General features: G+C 45.3%; 1 protein-coding gene across 2 annotated transcripts in view; it reads right to left on the bottom strand.

The window, feature by feature from the left end:
* Positions 1 to 1,391: 1,391 nt before the first annotated feature.
* The window catches only part of SAFB (scaffold attachment factor B), a 42,654-nt gene continuing 28,250 nt past the window's right edge, over positions 1,392 to 15,795 (bottom strand). Inside the window, exons 9-21 of one of the 2 annotated variants that reach the window (XM_080674459.1) lie at positions 15,338 to 15,432; positions 12,994 to 13,143; positions 12,831 to 12,913; positions 12,347 to 12,486; positions 12,073 to 12,161; positions 10,064 to 10,170; positions 7,586 to 7,876; positions 6,091 to 6,228; positions 5,834 to 5,876; positions 2,836 to 2,951; positions 2,436 to 2,536; positions 1,960 to 2,026; positions 1,392 to 1,700 (exon numbers count right to left, since the gene is read on the bottom strand). In XM_080674459.1, the coding sequence (XP_080530585.1) occupies positions 1,571 to 1,700; positions 1,960 to 2,026; positions 2,436 to 2,536; positions 2,836 to 2,951; positions 5,834 to 5,876; positions 6,091 to 6,228; positions 7,586 to 7,876; positions 10,064 to 10,170; positions 12,073 to 12,161; positions 12,347 to 12,486; positions 12,831 to 12,913; positions 12,994 to 13,143; positions 15,338 to 15,432 (1,550 nt within the window). In that variant the 3' untranslated portion in view covers positions 1,392 to 1,570. Of the gene's footprint in view, positions 1,701 to 1,959; positions 2,027 to 2,435; positions 2,543 to 2,835; positions 2,952 to 5,833; positions 5,877 to 6,090; positions 6,229 to 7,585; positions 7,877 to 10,063; positions 10,171 to 12,072; positions 12,162 to 12,346; positions 12,487 to 12,830; positions 12,914 to 12,993; positions 13,144 to 15,337; positions 15,433 to 15,795 lie in introns of both variants that reach the window. The other variant, XM_080674458.1, reaches the window with a different exon arrangement.

The raw sequence follows: 15,795 nt of genomic DNA, 5'->3' as shown, positions 1-15,795 counted from the left end.
ACCTGCTTGGATAACCCAGGGTCATCTCCCATCTCAAGGTCCTTAATTTTAAAAATCTGACCTGACAAGTCCCATTTGCCACCAGAGTTCACTTTGCCCACCCCTGTCATGGTGGCACTATGCTAAGATAGTGAGGAGGGATGGTGAGTTCTGCTGAATGGAGAGACATGAGCCTCAAGGATCCTGTGTGTGCTGGGCTCAGTGTTTCCATGTCACCTGTTGAGAACAAAGTCCAGCTGATGTTCTGTTCACAGAGCCATATGCTGGGCAAAGGCTGAGCCCCTTCCTTTATGCTGTCCAACTTTGGGCCACATGGTCTGCAGCAGCCTGGTCTCTTCCCATAGTGGCTGAAGGCCAAACCAGCTTTTAAGTCTGGAAGTACAAGGTAACACACAGCCATTGTGTTTCTCTGGAAAGTTTTGTGGTTAATAGGTATCCTAGTGGACGAACTTGGGAGCTGCTATGTGGCCTTCAGAGAATTAGGCTATTTGTATCTGGGGTGGAGGGGAGATGAGATGGGTTGGGACGGGAGGGGGAATAGGTAGGAAGGAGAGGGGGAAAGTCCCACAATGGTACCTGTTAAAGCAACCCAGTAGCTGCATTTTACAGTTCAGCAAATGGAGACTCAGAAAGGAAGGAACTTGCCCCAAGGCAGGATGTAAAGGCAGAGCTTGGTCCCTTTGTCACAGGATCAGGTGGTTGGTCTCCGGCAGCAGAACACAGTGAGCCCGTTGGCTGAGCAGAGGGGATACGATTCCTTGAAGCTGAGGGTGGGAGCTGCAAACCCCTGGATTACAGGAATGCTTGGTCCCTGAACACACCGGCCTCACTGTCCAACCATAAGGTCTCCTCCCTTCTCATGTCCTGACAACACCCCTTCCACACGCAGGCCCTGCCCCTCCCCCAGCAGAGTTCATCACTTCCTGGTATTCAACAGCGCCTCTTCCTTCAGCTCCCCACTTTGCTATTAACTTGTCCTCACCCCACTAGGGTGCAGTTCCACTCATGTGAGGTCCCTAGAGGAGTTAGATCCATAGAGACAAAGTAGATGAAGGGTGCTTGGGGAGTGGTGGGGGGAGTTAAGTTAGTGTTTACTGAGTTCCAGTTTGGGGAAATAAGTTCTGAAGATGACTGGTGATGGTTGTATACAGTATGAATTAAATGCCACTGAAGGTGCACAGAAAAATAGTTAAAGTAGTAAATTTCATGTTACATATATTTTACCACACACACAGAAAATAACAGCCTGTTCACAGCAAGGGCTACAGGATTGCTGGAAACCCCAACAGTCCCTGGAAGCCAGCCCTCTTTCCCTAAAGGAAAAGCTGTGCTGAGTATAATTTTGTTTTAAAGAGACAGAATTAAAAAGAGAGGATGCTTTAAATAAAGGATATGTGAACAGAAACACATTTATTACAAAAAAAAAAAAACAACCAAAAAACAAATTCACATTGTATCGAGCTACAATATGGCAGCAGATTAAAAAAAAAAGTTATTGTACACAGTTTAAGATAAATCCTAACAGAACATACTCTGGTTGCCACATGATGGAACACAGGATTCCAAGCACTTAGTAGCGGCGAGTGAAGCGAGCGTCGTTAGGTCGGCTGCCCCGGTTCTGGCCAGCAAATCCACCTTGCATTCTACCACGTGGGATCACGTGACCCCGAGAGGCCCCACCGGGGGTAAAGCTGCCACGCCTGGAACAAATGCAGATGCTCATATATTCTGAGTCTGTTTAGTGGGACGTGTTGGGTGCCTGTGGGTCACATGCTCTTCGGAACCCTCTTCCCTCAAGCAGCAGCACCATGGGACAGACCTCGCACCATTTTAGGACACAGTACATTAGGGGAGGCAGTGTAAGTTGGGAAGACTTGAATGTTTCTAAACCTTCCCCAAGGCAAGCCAACATATAAAGAGGAGACTAGTACAGAGAGACCAACCAACAGAATGCCTTACCCTGACATCCCTCCCCTGTTCATCATGTGACCTGGCCCAGAGTGACCAGACATGCTTCTCTCACCACCTGGAAAACAAGAGACACTTTTCACATGGTGCTTCCAAGCACAGAATGTAGTTTAGAGGACAATGACACAGGGTTCTGGTATGTCCAGTCCCTTTCTTGAGCCACCCAGTCAAACCAAATCTCACAAGTCTCCAGTGAATGTATAAGCACCAGAACGCCACAGGGCTGTCCTCACTAAGTTACAGGGGGAAGGAGTTACCAACACCCACATCACTCTTCTGTACCAACCCTCACTGCCCACCCCCACCCAGTCACATTAAGGGGCTTCTCTTCTACCAGGGGAGGGAGAGCAGAGAAAGTACTCCTGCTCTCAGAGGGGGATTAGCAATGATTAGTGAAGAGCAGGTGCAGCTTAAGCTTTCTAGATGCTTCTCTACAGACAGATGTGTCCCTGAGAGCCAGTCCTTACCTTGCCATCTCTTGTGGTCCCTGTCTATCATGCCCCCATCAGCAGCGCCCTGCCATGCACGGTCATCCTCAATTCTTCGGCCATGGTCCCCCCAGTCACGTCTGCCCCTTGGAAAGAAACATCTCTGATTTGGATTGCTCCCATCTCTGCTTCTCAGAACAGCAACAGCAGTGGGTTCTGGAGTTCGGGTTTAGCATTCTGTGTTCCCAGCCCCCCATCCCTTCAGGCAGTGGGGACTGAGGAAAACAGGACTGCCTTCTGGCCCCATGTTAACTCAAAGAGCTCCAAGGTGGCCTGAGCCATAGAGCCAGTGCTCATCACCCCCCTGAAGATGGTGGGTCCTCAGCCTGTCAGCTATATGTGAGGCCCACAAGGGAACTGTGGAGTGTGAAACACAAACCTGGGTGGAGGAGGCAGCCCCCGGCCCTCGCTCATCTTGTCAGAGCCATATCCGCCCCACCCGTCACGGGAGTCCCGTCTGTGGCGCTCTGGTCCTCCGTGGCGTTCAGGATAATGCTGAATGTTAAAGAGCCAAAATGAAAAGGCTTTAGTATTAACCCTTCCCAAGGCCTTTGGGGCAACAAGGTAATAAAGACAACTACTACTCAGAAGCACTTGCACACCCAAGTCTATGTTGCTAGGCACTCTGCACACTGCCTATGCCACACATGCCATTTCATCTCACATGACACAGCTGCATCGCTGAAGTCTGTTCATGGTCTGGTGAAGAACAGGTGCTCCAGAGTCGAGGAAAGGAGGATATTTAGGGCTGAGATTAATCAGAAGGCAGAGAATTGACAGACTGAGGGACTGAGGGGTGCTGGGGCCTAGCAACTGCTCCATGCCAAGAATGGGCTCCTGTGCTAACAATATAAACACCCCTGCAGAACCACAGAGTAAAAGGGCCACAAGGGATCCTTTAACACAACTCACTACTGGGCCTGGCATTATGCCCGATTTGCCACCGGCTATGCAACATCAAGAGCTGGGCTGGTGCAGCCCCAGTAGTGCCTGGCCCCATTCTCCGTGCTCTCATGAGGGATGAGAGAAGAAACCCCTGTCTGCTAGAGGAACATCCATGGATGACTTTTAGGAACCAGGGGGGGTGGCTTTCCCTCCATGATTTGCTGTTCCACAAATCCAACCGGGGACCTTGGGGGCTTTTGCCCCAGGACCACATTTGATAAGAGGGGGAACTAGAAGGGAGCCCTGGTCATGAAGCCCCTTGGATGCCTGCAACAGCAGTCCGGTCACTGCCACAGCCATGTTCACCTACCCCTTAGGCTGGGAGCCCTCCAAGGCCATGCCCTATACATGGAGCCCTAACTGCCACCTGATCTTCTACCCCCAAGTGTGCACCAAGAGAAGATAAGGGGTCAATTTTACCAGGTGGACAAAATAGAGCATTGTCCCTTCAAGGGGCGAAATCAAAGACCAAAGTGTCCACCAAAGTCTGTGCTGTCAAATTAAAGAAAAGCTGTTTAAAGTGGACCCCTGAAATAACACTTCTACAAAATAAATTATAGCTCCTGATTTACAGAGCTTCATCTGATTGTGGGCAAAGTCGAAGGTTTAAGAAAGAATGAGTTTTTACATGAAGCCTTCTATCTAAAGACACATAACTGGACAGAGGAGCATTTAATACAGGGAAGCGGGAAAGTTCAACTTAGCAAGACCTGGTTCTTTAAAGCCCATTTCCACCTCTTCCTGGCATTTTATTTATTTTTATTTTTATTTTTAAAAATATATTTTATTGATTTTTTACAGAGAGGAAGGGAGAGGGAGAGAGTTAGAAACATCGATGGAAGAGAAACATCTATCAGCTGTCTCCTGCACACCCCCCACTGGGGATGTGCCCGCAACCAAGGTACATGCCCTTGACTGGAATCGAACCTGGGACCCTTGAGTCTGTAGGCCGACGCTCTATCCACTGAGCCCAACCAGACAGGGCTCTTCCTGGCATTTTAAAGTTTAACCAACATTCTTTTGTCCAACTAACTACCCCATGTAACAGTTCAACAAGGCCCCGAAGGTCTGTGCTATTTCCCCTTTCTGTTGTCATATGTCATCATCTGCCATTTGGGGCAGCACTAAAAACAACAAACCCTTTCAGTTTTGTATTGTCTGATATCAGATGAAAACCCACTAGCAATAACAGCTATGTGTGGGGACTGTGCAAACACTTTCTCTGAACATGTGGTCTCATTTATTCAACCACCTATGTGGTAGAATAACCTCATTTCACAGCTAGAGAAATAGGCTCAGCAAAAGTGGTGGCACCAGGCATGATGACCCTGGTTCTGATTCTAGAGCCTTGACAGTTTAACCAATGTGTTCAACTTCTCCACTAAAGAAAAACCTTAAGACTGGGTCTAGATTTGGCTGCATGTAAGATTTATCTCCAAGAGTAGAGAAAATGGACTCATGCGAGGATCACAGAATTAGTCCTGAGGTGGCAGAGGAACCCCTCGATATACCAAGGAACCAAGCCACCCACAGCCACGTTCTTAGGAAATGATGGAACAGGCTGGGAAAGATGCTGGAGTCAGGGAAAGGACAGACTCAGAGGACAGCAATTCTGCTGAACATCACCCTGACCACAACCTTCTCTCAATCCCTTCGATTTTCCATTTAACCACTCAGGAGTTGGGATTCCTTGGGAAATTTCTCAATCCACATGTAAAATAGGAAAAAAAAGTAGGAAACTAAGCTTATTTCCTAAGGTGTTAATTCTGCAAAGGGAACGTGTGGACCAGAGACTGGGATGCTATCTGAGGATCAGCAGGGAAGACTGACCAGGGACCACAGGTGCACCTGGACTCCACAACAAGGAAGTGTGGCATCTGTCAGCTGTGTAGGTCACAAGGTACATTCCTACAGAGCCTTTCAGACTCACCCAAGGCTCTCTAGCATTTTTTAAGAAATATATATTTTATTGATTTTTACAGAGAGGAAGGGAGAGGGATAGACAGTTAGAAACATCGATGAGAGAGGAACATCGATCAGCTGCCTCCCGCACACCCCCTACTGGGGATGTGCCTGCAACCAAGGTACATGCCCTTGACCGGAATCGAACCTGGGACCCTTCAGTCCGCAGGCCGACGCTCTATCCACTGAGCCAAACCGGTTAGGGCACTCTCTAGCATTTTACTACCAGTGCATTTAGTTACTAGGTGTATAGAACTTCAGGTCAAATCCAAAAAGGGCTTCAGAAAATCTGTTGAGATTTCCAAACAAGACAAAGCACAATTCAAATTGTCATCCCACAAACAGTGAAGGGCTACCCTTCCTTTACTCATTCTTGCACTAATGCAAATGGGAGGAGGAGGAAGGCTGGTAGAAGAACGAAAGAGAACTCAATGGGAAAACTTGGCCTACAACCATAGCTTCTGATTTACCTGTCCTTCTCTTTCTCCCATCATTGACCTTGAACCTTCTCTCCTGAAATAGATAATTGAAAAGAAACCATAAGAAGATATTGGTTAGACCACCAAATAGAAAACATCTCCCAAATTGAATCCAGTATTCCACACACACACTGTTCAATTGGATTCACAGAACCTAGAAGGGCCAACATCACTTCCTTGCTAAAAATGACGACCCAGGACAAACGTCACCTGCATTAAGTAGGCAGGATCATGGGGGCCCAGCTAACCTGTCTACTGAGTGGTCAGGGTAGCGGCCCCGGTCTCTGTGGTCAAAGTCGTGGAAGCGGTCGTGGCGGCTGAAGTCAGAATGGTAACGCTCATCCAGGGCAGCTCTCTTGGCTTCTGGCCAATAGGCATAATCTCGCCTGGAATGGGAAGAAAGGGCTGAGTGCATTTCCCCCCTCCAAAGAGACCATCTTGTGGGAGCTGGTAAACTACCCCCCGAGACTATCCCTGACCCCACCACTTAACTTGATCAACAGAGTATTCTTTGCTGTACAAGCTGAGAGAGGCTGGAGGGGTGACATAAGATCTGACTGAAAGCTCTGGCTGGTGCTGTTCAGTGGTTAGAATGTTGGCCTGCGCACTGAAGGGGTCATGGGTTCGATACCTGGTCAAGGCATGTACCTGGGTTATAGGTTTGATCCCAGACTCCTGTTGAGGTGTGTGTGGGTGGCAACCAATCGATGTGTCTCTCTCACATAGATGTCTCTCTCTTTGCCCCCCTCTCACCTTCCCTCCATTCCATTCTAAAAAATCAATGGGAAAAAATATTCTCAGATGACAATTAACAATCAAACAGAAAAAATCTGACTGAATGACTGTTCTATTTTGTTCAACACATCCGCTTCCCCTATGTAGAAAAGATTTGGTTTGCCTGTAAGAGGTGATCACACATACTCATCTGCAGAATGGCCACCATGAGGGTTGGCCTCAATCTATCAAGACAGCAAGCAAGAGGTGTTATCGCGGCTCTATAATGTACTTCTGTGTCTTCATCCATGACACTGACTTGACCCATTAAAAACATCCAGTGGGGAGGGCTTTTAGAAGTACTTGAAGTGACATTTGGAAACATTTATAAGTAGAACAGACTCCCAGCATCAGTATTCTGCACAAAGGCATTAAAAAGTCCTGGAGGAGTCTAAAGACCTCTTATAGAAGTCACAATGTATGTTATACAGAGACCTCTTTTAGCTCATGAGGAAGAAAAAAGATAAATGCATTTGGAAACACTCAAAAAGGATCACTGCTGGGATTATCACCCAGAGTCCTCACAGCAGGGTTCAAATTTAGTCCTCTTTTTCACTGGTGGTTAGCACTTTAGTTTCACGTACCACATCAATATTTTTTATAATAGTAACTTTTATTATTTGAATAAGCAAAAACAAATTACTGCAATGATTACGAAGCCTGGAGGGGGCCCACAGCAGGTGCTCTTTGGTCTGCCTGCCTGGGTACCTGAACTCCCTCCTCAAGGAATCTGTTCTGGGACTGGAAGATAGTGACTTCATCAGCACAACTTTGTCCAACTATTTCCTCACTGGACCTCAGACCATTGCAGATTCCCTGACCAAGTATAGGACATTGAATTGGACTGTAGCAAGTACTAGTGCTTCCTTTTAAATAAGAATCCCAAGTGAACATGATTTTGGGGACCATAACACAATTCTTAATGTCATAGGCCACCCAAGGGTAGCTGGTGGGAGCAGCTCGGCTTACCGGCCATCCACATCATAGGGCCTCCGCACAGCAGGCCGCCGTTCCTGCTCATAGCGTAATTCCTGTTGGCGCCGCAGCTCCTCCCGCTCTCGGAGAATGCGCTCTTGCTCCTTCCTGCGCTCATGCTCCACATGCATGCGCTCGCGCTCTAGCCGCTCCCGCTCCATGCGCTCCCGCTCCAGGCGGTGCCGATGGAAGGCCAGCCTCTCTCGGGCATACTCCAGCTGCTCCCGCTCCTCCTGCTCCCACAGTGCCTGCATGCGCTGCTCCCGTTCACTGCGCTCACGCAACCTGTGGGCAGAGAGCAGCAGCTGCAGGGGCCCAAAGGCCGCAGTGCTGGTGGCATCACCCAGTGGGGTGAGCTTTATGAATGCAGAGCAGCCATGGAGCACTGCAGAAATGTAGCTTGCAGAGCTGGGTGTAGACCTGCAGGACTGCTGCTCTAGCAGGAACAACAAGGATGGAGCCCACTGCATACGAAAGAGCAGCAAGAGCCCCGAAACTAAGCATTGGCTGTGCTTTCAGTTGAGTCCAAGACCAGCCAGGTTACAGCAAAGGGGTATGTGTGGGGTCTATAATATAAACTAAGATCTTTCTGGAGTTCAACATCTGATTCTGTAAAATTACCCATTAAAAATAAGAAACAGAACATATTTTTCATAGCTAAGTCTGAATTAGAACCTTTGCTCTCTAAATCATGAACTTCAATTAGTCACTGAAACCAAGCTAGTGCACTAGAATCAAAATCATTTGATGCTGTTATATAAATTCAGATGAATTTAACAAGCAAGGGCCTGTAACAGCTGAGTGGTGAAGTGCCGACGAGGCCATGCAGGGCCCCTGCCCCATGCTGGAGAGCCATTCTTGTGGTAGTGATACTGATCATACTATAGCATGTTTCCTCCACTCTGTATACCTGCCAGCCTGTCTCCTTTCCATCTTTTGCTATGTATTTACTGACACATATTTGTACTAACAGAAATGCATAATCTTGCCTTGTTTTGTGTCTGTATTTTGGACAAAATGGCAGCTTCCTTGGTTCACGTAACACATCCAGAACCCTCCCATATCCCCATTTTGTAATTTACCATGCGCTTTCAGGAAGGAGCTTGTGGAGTAGGCAGGTTTACATAACCAGCACCCAGAGGCAGACGTGGGTGCTAGTCTCACAAAAGGGACACCCATATCCCCATTTTCCTGTGCATAAGTTCATCCAGGGAGCTTTGAAGAGGTGGCATTACTGTGTCCGGGACACTAGGATTTAGAAGTGTGCCTATGCAGAATGTCTCCCTAGGCTGTGTGCCATGTACACTCCCACCCCTACCAATATCCGTCTCCCACACTATAATTCAAATGGTGGATCAAACTAAACTGGTGAATAAAAAGCTGGTCTCACTGCTGTTTTCATCTCAATTTCCTTGATCCCCAGTGAGGCTTAACCACTTTCCACAGGTTTCGTGGACACTTATATGTCTTTCATCCATTTTACTATCAGGTTATTTTCTTCCTTATTACATTTATTTCAAATGACCTTTATTCCCACCTGTCATATGTCTTTTGACTTTTTCTTCGGTGTTCCATTATAGAAAGGTTAAGTTATGATTTAGTCTACTTCTCCCTCATACTTTTCAGGACTTCTAAAGCTAAAATTCACAAATATATTTAATTTCATATTATATGAATAATTTTAATTTTTATGCCTGTGTTCAGTCATCAGTTTAACTATTTTGTCAAGGATGTTGGTGAGTTGGGAGACCCAAAGGACTATCCAAAGAACAAATGACCTGAAGTCATTTTTGGGAGTCCATCACTAGTGGGAAATGTCATTTTTATCAGGTTAATTTCCACATGTATATGGTTCAGTTCTGCTGATTTATTTGCCAATTACATTATGAAAATGAAAATTTCCTTTGCCCAATGCCTTTTCCTCTTAGGCATAAAGTTCTGTGTGGGACATTAAAACAAAACAGTACCCCATTCCCTTTCCTCTTACTTTCTAGACTTTTTTTTTTTTTTACTAACAATTATTTTTTAAACTACAGTTTAAAAGTTCTTTCTTGAGAAGGAAAACTGTCACTCAATGTGGTCAATGCTATTTGTGTTTAGTTTTAAAAAATTATAAAAACATTTTTTTCTTGGCTTATTTAAGGATGAGGATGTCTCAGCTTGCTCATTATCTGTCCCACTATTTTTCCTTTTTCATAGCTTCCAGAGAAAATTGGTGTTAACTAGCACGACTGCACCAAGAAGCATTCCATCTCCTGCCACTGTTCCCTTCCATAATCTTCAGGAAGAGATGAGCCTATTTACATGAGAAAATAATTTGAAAAAGCCTAAGTTAAAAGTCACAGCATGGCAACTGAAAACCGAAGGGGCCAACAGTTTCCACCCACAGGGGGCTTTGAAATAGCCTTGGACACAGTTATAACCAGTTCAGGGCAGCAACTAACCAGTGAACATTTCTGGACCCTGACTCACCTGCGGGACTCTGAGTCTCTTGATTTCCGAGGCTCTTTGACTCTATCAAAGGACACAACAGACCGCTTCTCTCTGCTGGCTGATTTGCGATCCTGGCTCTTAGAAACCTGGTTCACCAAGGAACATTAAGAAGGTAGAAATGACAACAGAAACAATCATGTCCAGGTCCACGCATCCAACATGAAGATAAGAAATGAAGATTAATGTTTAATGAGACAAGTAACAACAGGTTCCCTCCCAAGGAACTTAATATTTTGCTTATAATTCAAAATCACAGATCTTCATCACCATTTAATACTAATATACAGGTGATGCAAAAGTAGGTTTACAGTTGTTCATATAGAAAATACAATAATAATAAAAGATCAAGGAAGTATTTTTTAATACTTTGTCTTTTGCATCCACAATAAATTCCTTAATCTTGTAGTTTTCGTTCATAATTTAATATGCAGTGAGTGTCCAACTGAGGCCCCTTTTGGTATGTTGGAGGATTCCTTATTTGTGCCGACTGCATTCTTTTTGAGATCTACCTATCTTAGCCCTGGAATCCACGCTTTCATTTTACCATTTTCTAAAAAAAAATGTATTTCTATTAATTTCAGAGAGGAAGGGAGAGGGAGAAAGAGAAACATCAATGATAAGAGAATAATTGATCACCCGCCTCCTGCACGCCCCACACTGGGGATTGAGCCCGCAACCCAGGGACATGCCCTGACTGGGAATCAAACCGTGAGTTCCTGGTTCATAGGTTGACACTCAACCACTGAGCCATGCGAGCTGGGCCTAAACATTTTTAATAAAGAGTAAAGGCTATAATATACTAAAATATTTGCAAAAACATATACCGACTTCCATAATCAAAATGTTTACTTGCAACTGATGCACACTACTCAACAGCTGGTATGGTTTGTCATCTGTGCAACACAGGGTTAACACAACAGGCCTAGGGTGGAATCTGGGAACTTGATGCTCAAAGTGTCCCCAATGGAGAGTTAACTGGTATGGGTGGTTCACTATGCCTGAACTGAGTAAACTATAGTTACACAGAACACCTGCTTTCCTTCTGGGAGTTGGGAATTTGATACATGCTAAGTAACCAGCCCCCAATAAAAATCTTGCCTAAGACTCTAATGAAGCATCACCCGTGGGTTGCTGCATTTTCACTGCTCTGTGAGCCTTCATGGGAGGGAGGGACGCAAAGGAGCTGGTAAAGGGTTCCCTCCAAACTCTGCCTGTCTTTCCCATGATCCACTGTGTATCCTCACTGCATCATTGTAGCCAACCTTAGCTGGAAGTACTTCTATAAGCTCAATCCAAGGGTCCCTCTAGTGAATCACTAAATGTGGGTGATCTTGGAGACCCACATCTATCAAAGTTGTTAAGGCTGTCAAAAGTTGAATGTATGATTATCAACACTGTCCATGACCCTAATGGAAGGGAGACTGAAGCAGTAAGAACCTAACACAGGTACTTTGTGGATTCTGTGTTCTGCAGAGCATCTGCAAGGAGACAGTACAGGATGAAGCTAAGGTGGCTGGAGGTTGGCTGGGTCACATGTAGATTAGGAATGCACGATGAAGTACTGCTGAAACTTTCAGGGTAGGCAATGAAAATGGACTGGTAAACACTGGCTCGGGGAAAAGGTCAACCACTCCCATGTTTGAATCTTAATATTAGCTTTAGAAAAAAAGAGCAATAATTCTCATCAGAACAAAGTATAAAGGAAAGCATTTACTTATTTATTCAGAATTTTAAGAGTTTATTGGGGGGTGGGGGGGAAGAGTTTATTAGAACCAAACTGACAGCATGGGCCAGAGAGCAAGATCTCATGTGCTCCTAAAGGAAAGCTTTCAAGCTTTTTTTTTAAAGTTCAAGAGATCTACATTTTGAAAAGGTAGACAACCTTTCTCAAATTAACCTCAAGAATTCCCTAAAACACACTTAGAAATGTAAATGGATGTCAAATGAAAAAAACTGCTAAATACCCTTGTTAGAAAATCAATACTCACTCTCTCTTTGGATCCCGATGTTTTGACACTAATAACAGGCACACCTTTAGATTTATCCATTACTACAGTCCGCTCGGTTCCTCGACTACCTACAGGAAGAAAGTGTCAGTGTAAAGTAAGAAACAAGAAACATCCAAATGAGAAAAAAATACTGAACTCTATGGAAAATAAATCTAGTTTGTGTTGCCAACTGATGACAACAAACCAACATACCACAACGGCCAGGAACAGAGCTCAAAGTGAGCTTTTTCATATAGATTAGGCGGCAGGCTACCTGATTTTGTGGTTCGAGATCGTTCTGAAGGGCCAGGTTTCTGATCATCTTGATCTTTACTCTTTTCTCCACTTCCATCTTCACCCTTTCTAGCATCATCTTTTCTGTCAGTTTTATCTTCCCTTTTAAGGTTTGCTGATCTAGGTAAGACCCCAAAACAAAGAAGTATGTTAGATCAGGTATTCTGATAACAAACCAGCCACTATTAGATTCTTGCAATGAGCACCAAATGCCAAGAAGGAGGCTGCCTCAACTGGCATTGACAAGACAACCAAGAACAAGGAGTCTATCCTGCTTTCCCCAAGTGCCCCTGGATTAAGGAAATCCAGCACAATAACTGGTACTGGAACCCTCTTACAACAAATGGGAAAAATAAAGGGGGTCAGTGGCCTCGTGCTCTTCCCTATCTGTGGAGAACTGAAGGATGTGAAACAAACAAACAAAAAAATCGTCTTGGCCACAATTTCCTTAGAGAAAAGAATACCTTTCACTGGTGCTGGACTTCTCTTTTTTCCCTTCACCCTCTCTTTTGTCAGAGGTTTTCTTTCCAGCAGGCTCATTTTTTGCCTGAAAAATAGAAGCAAATGGAAGTATTACCTTAATGTTTCCTCAAATAGTCACAGCCCTGGAAGAAAATGGCCCTTTACCTTTTCCACTGAGATCATCTTCCCGTGGAGCTCAGTCTTGTGCAGGTGGTTAATGCATTTTGTGGCCTCTTCTGCTGTGGACATTGTCACAAAGCCGTAGCAGCGAGCTCCAGGACTCCGAGCATTTGTCACAACCTTGGCACCCACCACCTCAAAGGAAAACACAGAAATATGTCTTGGACACGAAACCCTACCACACAGTCATTACGGTTCACACTGCTTTCCTCTGATATACCCCACGTCAGGCCTCCTCCCTGGTATGAGGATCCATGGGAAAACCCTGTCACCAGGTGCCTGAAAAGAGGCAGATGACTGGTGAAGATAATGCTACTGTCTTGCAGTTAACTACTCCAAAGACCTCCTCCACTTTTGGCTATTCCTCCAGGGAACCAGGATGGCAGTGTGGCAAAAGCAAAATGAAGGCAGAGTTCTGCAAACATCCCTTTAATGTTATCTCAAATTTGTAAAAAAGTTACTCTGAATGTACAGTCATAGATGTGAGCAGCAAGTAGAAAGACATATCTACAGATGGCTATTGACATAAGAACAAGTTTGCAACGAGCACTCTGGAAGACAGAATTCATCTCATTAGGAATAACAAGTTCATTAAGATATTTGAGGCACTAAAGGTACATCCTCACATACTGAGTAATTCCCCCAATCATTTCAGCAAGCTGATGTCTGGCACCAGGTTCAGGAGAAGCCCCATAGGAGCCAGTATTCATCCTTATTTTCCACATGAAATCTTAGCCCCAAAGGAAGGTTTCAGAGTGGTCTAATTCTTTGTTCAATGAAACCTACAATGCTCCCAAGAACCCATAGGCCTCAGGGTGACATTTCCCTGCTGAAAGCACCCATCTCCTCTGGGGGCCACAGGGGAATGAAGAAAGGCTCACCCTGGATTACTGAGGCCCAGGGAGTCGTCAGCTATTTCTATTACCATGGCATGTTTAATTTTCCCTTTGTTAGCTCTTGAACATCAATAACCAAGGTAAATACTGTTGATTTTATTTCTTATAATTTGCTCAAGCCTTAATATAAACAAGGGCCTGTACCAAGTTTTACTTTGGCTTGTCCCAAAAGCTCTAAGAGACAAGGAGCCCTGGATGTAATTTATTTGGGAGGCAAGTCCAGGAGGCACAGGGAGAAGTTGAGAAAAAAGGAAGGAAAGCCAATACAAGTGCCCTAACAAACAAGGAACTGTAGTGGGAACCTGGAGGGGGAGAGGGGAAGGCTGGTGCATGAGTGTCTATCCATCACTGCCATCACCAAGGGCTGAGGAGGGAGGGAAGAGAGAGGGGCTGGGGGTGCAGAGGGGAAGTGGCCATAAATGCCCCAACTATAGGTAAAAACAGGCTATGGGTGCCCTAACTGGTTTAACTGAGTGGATAGAAGGGTCAGGGGCCCTGGTCAGGACGTGTGCATGAGGCAACACAATCGATGTGTTTCCCTCACATCAGTATTTATTTCTGTCTTTCCCTCTCCTTTCCACTCTCTCTGAAAATCAATGGAAAAAATATCCTCGGCCCTAGCTGGTTTGCCTCAGTGGATAGAGTGTCAACCCATGGACTGAAGGGTCCCCAGTTCAATTCCGGTCAAGGGCACATGCCTGGGTTGCGGGATATGCAGGAGGCAGCTGATCAATGATTCTCTCTCATCAATGATGTTTCTATCTCTCCCTCTCCCTTCCTCTCTGAAATCAGTAAAAATGTATTAAAAAAAGAAAAGAAGAAGTATCCTCGGATAAATATAAACTTTTTTTTTTTTTTTTTTTAATCAGGCTACAGGTGAGGGTCACAGGCAGGGCATCCATAGCTCTGCTATAGCTACATACCATCTTTAGGAGGCAGCAATTGAAGGTCCCCCAGTATACAGATGATACAGATGTTCCCATAAGGGAAGTGACATGAACCTGGCCACACAACTGTGAGTGGCAGAGCTGGAACCTGTCACTGGTCAAGATGCAAAGGCCTTGTATGTGTACAGCCTCACTTGTGCTGTCCTGCAGTTACCACTGTCTCACAGAAGTGCTGATAGCATCCCTCTGCCCGCCCGTTGCTACAGCCCCTGTAGCCCTTCTTGGGTTTAAGTCCTGAAGCCTTAAAAAAATGTGGTAGCTTGGGGGCAGAGGATGGGGACGAATAGAAAATAGAGGGAATCTGGGAGCTTCCACAGATCTGTCACCTCCACACGTAGAGGGGTAAGTGATCCTACACAGGCCATGAGCTGTGAGCTCAAAGAACAACAAGGTGTCAAAGTGGTCACTGAGAGGACAGTAATCTGCATATAAAGGCTATAGTAAATTGGCTTAAAGACATCTTCTCCAGAAAACCCTTGGTCTTACCTTTCCATATTTGCTGAAAAGATTCTTCAAATCTGTAGCTCTGGTTGTGGAAGAAAGTCCACTAACCCAGAAATTTCTACCACAACTGCTACGACCTATTTAAAAAAAACAGAGAAACAGAGTCTGGTCAAGAATATAATTCATACAATATCCTGAGTCTTAAAATCATTAGAAATCACGTATGTTCCCCCCACTTGTTCAAGATACCAGCATGCCCCAAAGCCCACTGTCCTTACACAACTGGAGTGACACACTAGGCCCAACAGGACCTGCAGCAATGCCACTTGTAACAGCAAGCCAGGGGCTGTTAGGATCATGGAGATTCCCTCAAAGTTACCAAACCATATTATGAAAAACAGTGAGGTGGCTTTTGAACAAAGAATGCTGGTATCTGTGTCACACCACTTCGGGGCTCCTTTTTGGTGACACATACTTTGCACCTATCCCAGTTATGGTTC

This window comes from Plecotus auritus, assembly GCF_963455305.1.
Source record: "Plecotus auritus genome assembly, chromosome: 6".
Lineage (NCBI taxonomy): Eukaryota > Metazoa > Chordata > Mammalia > Chiroptera > Vespertilionidae > Plecotus > Plecotus auritus.
The sequence above is the reverse complement of the archived record's forward strand: the minus strand, read 5'-3'. Positions and strand labels throughout refer to the sequence as shown.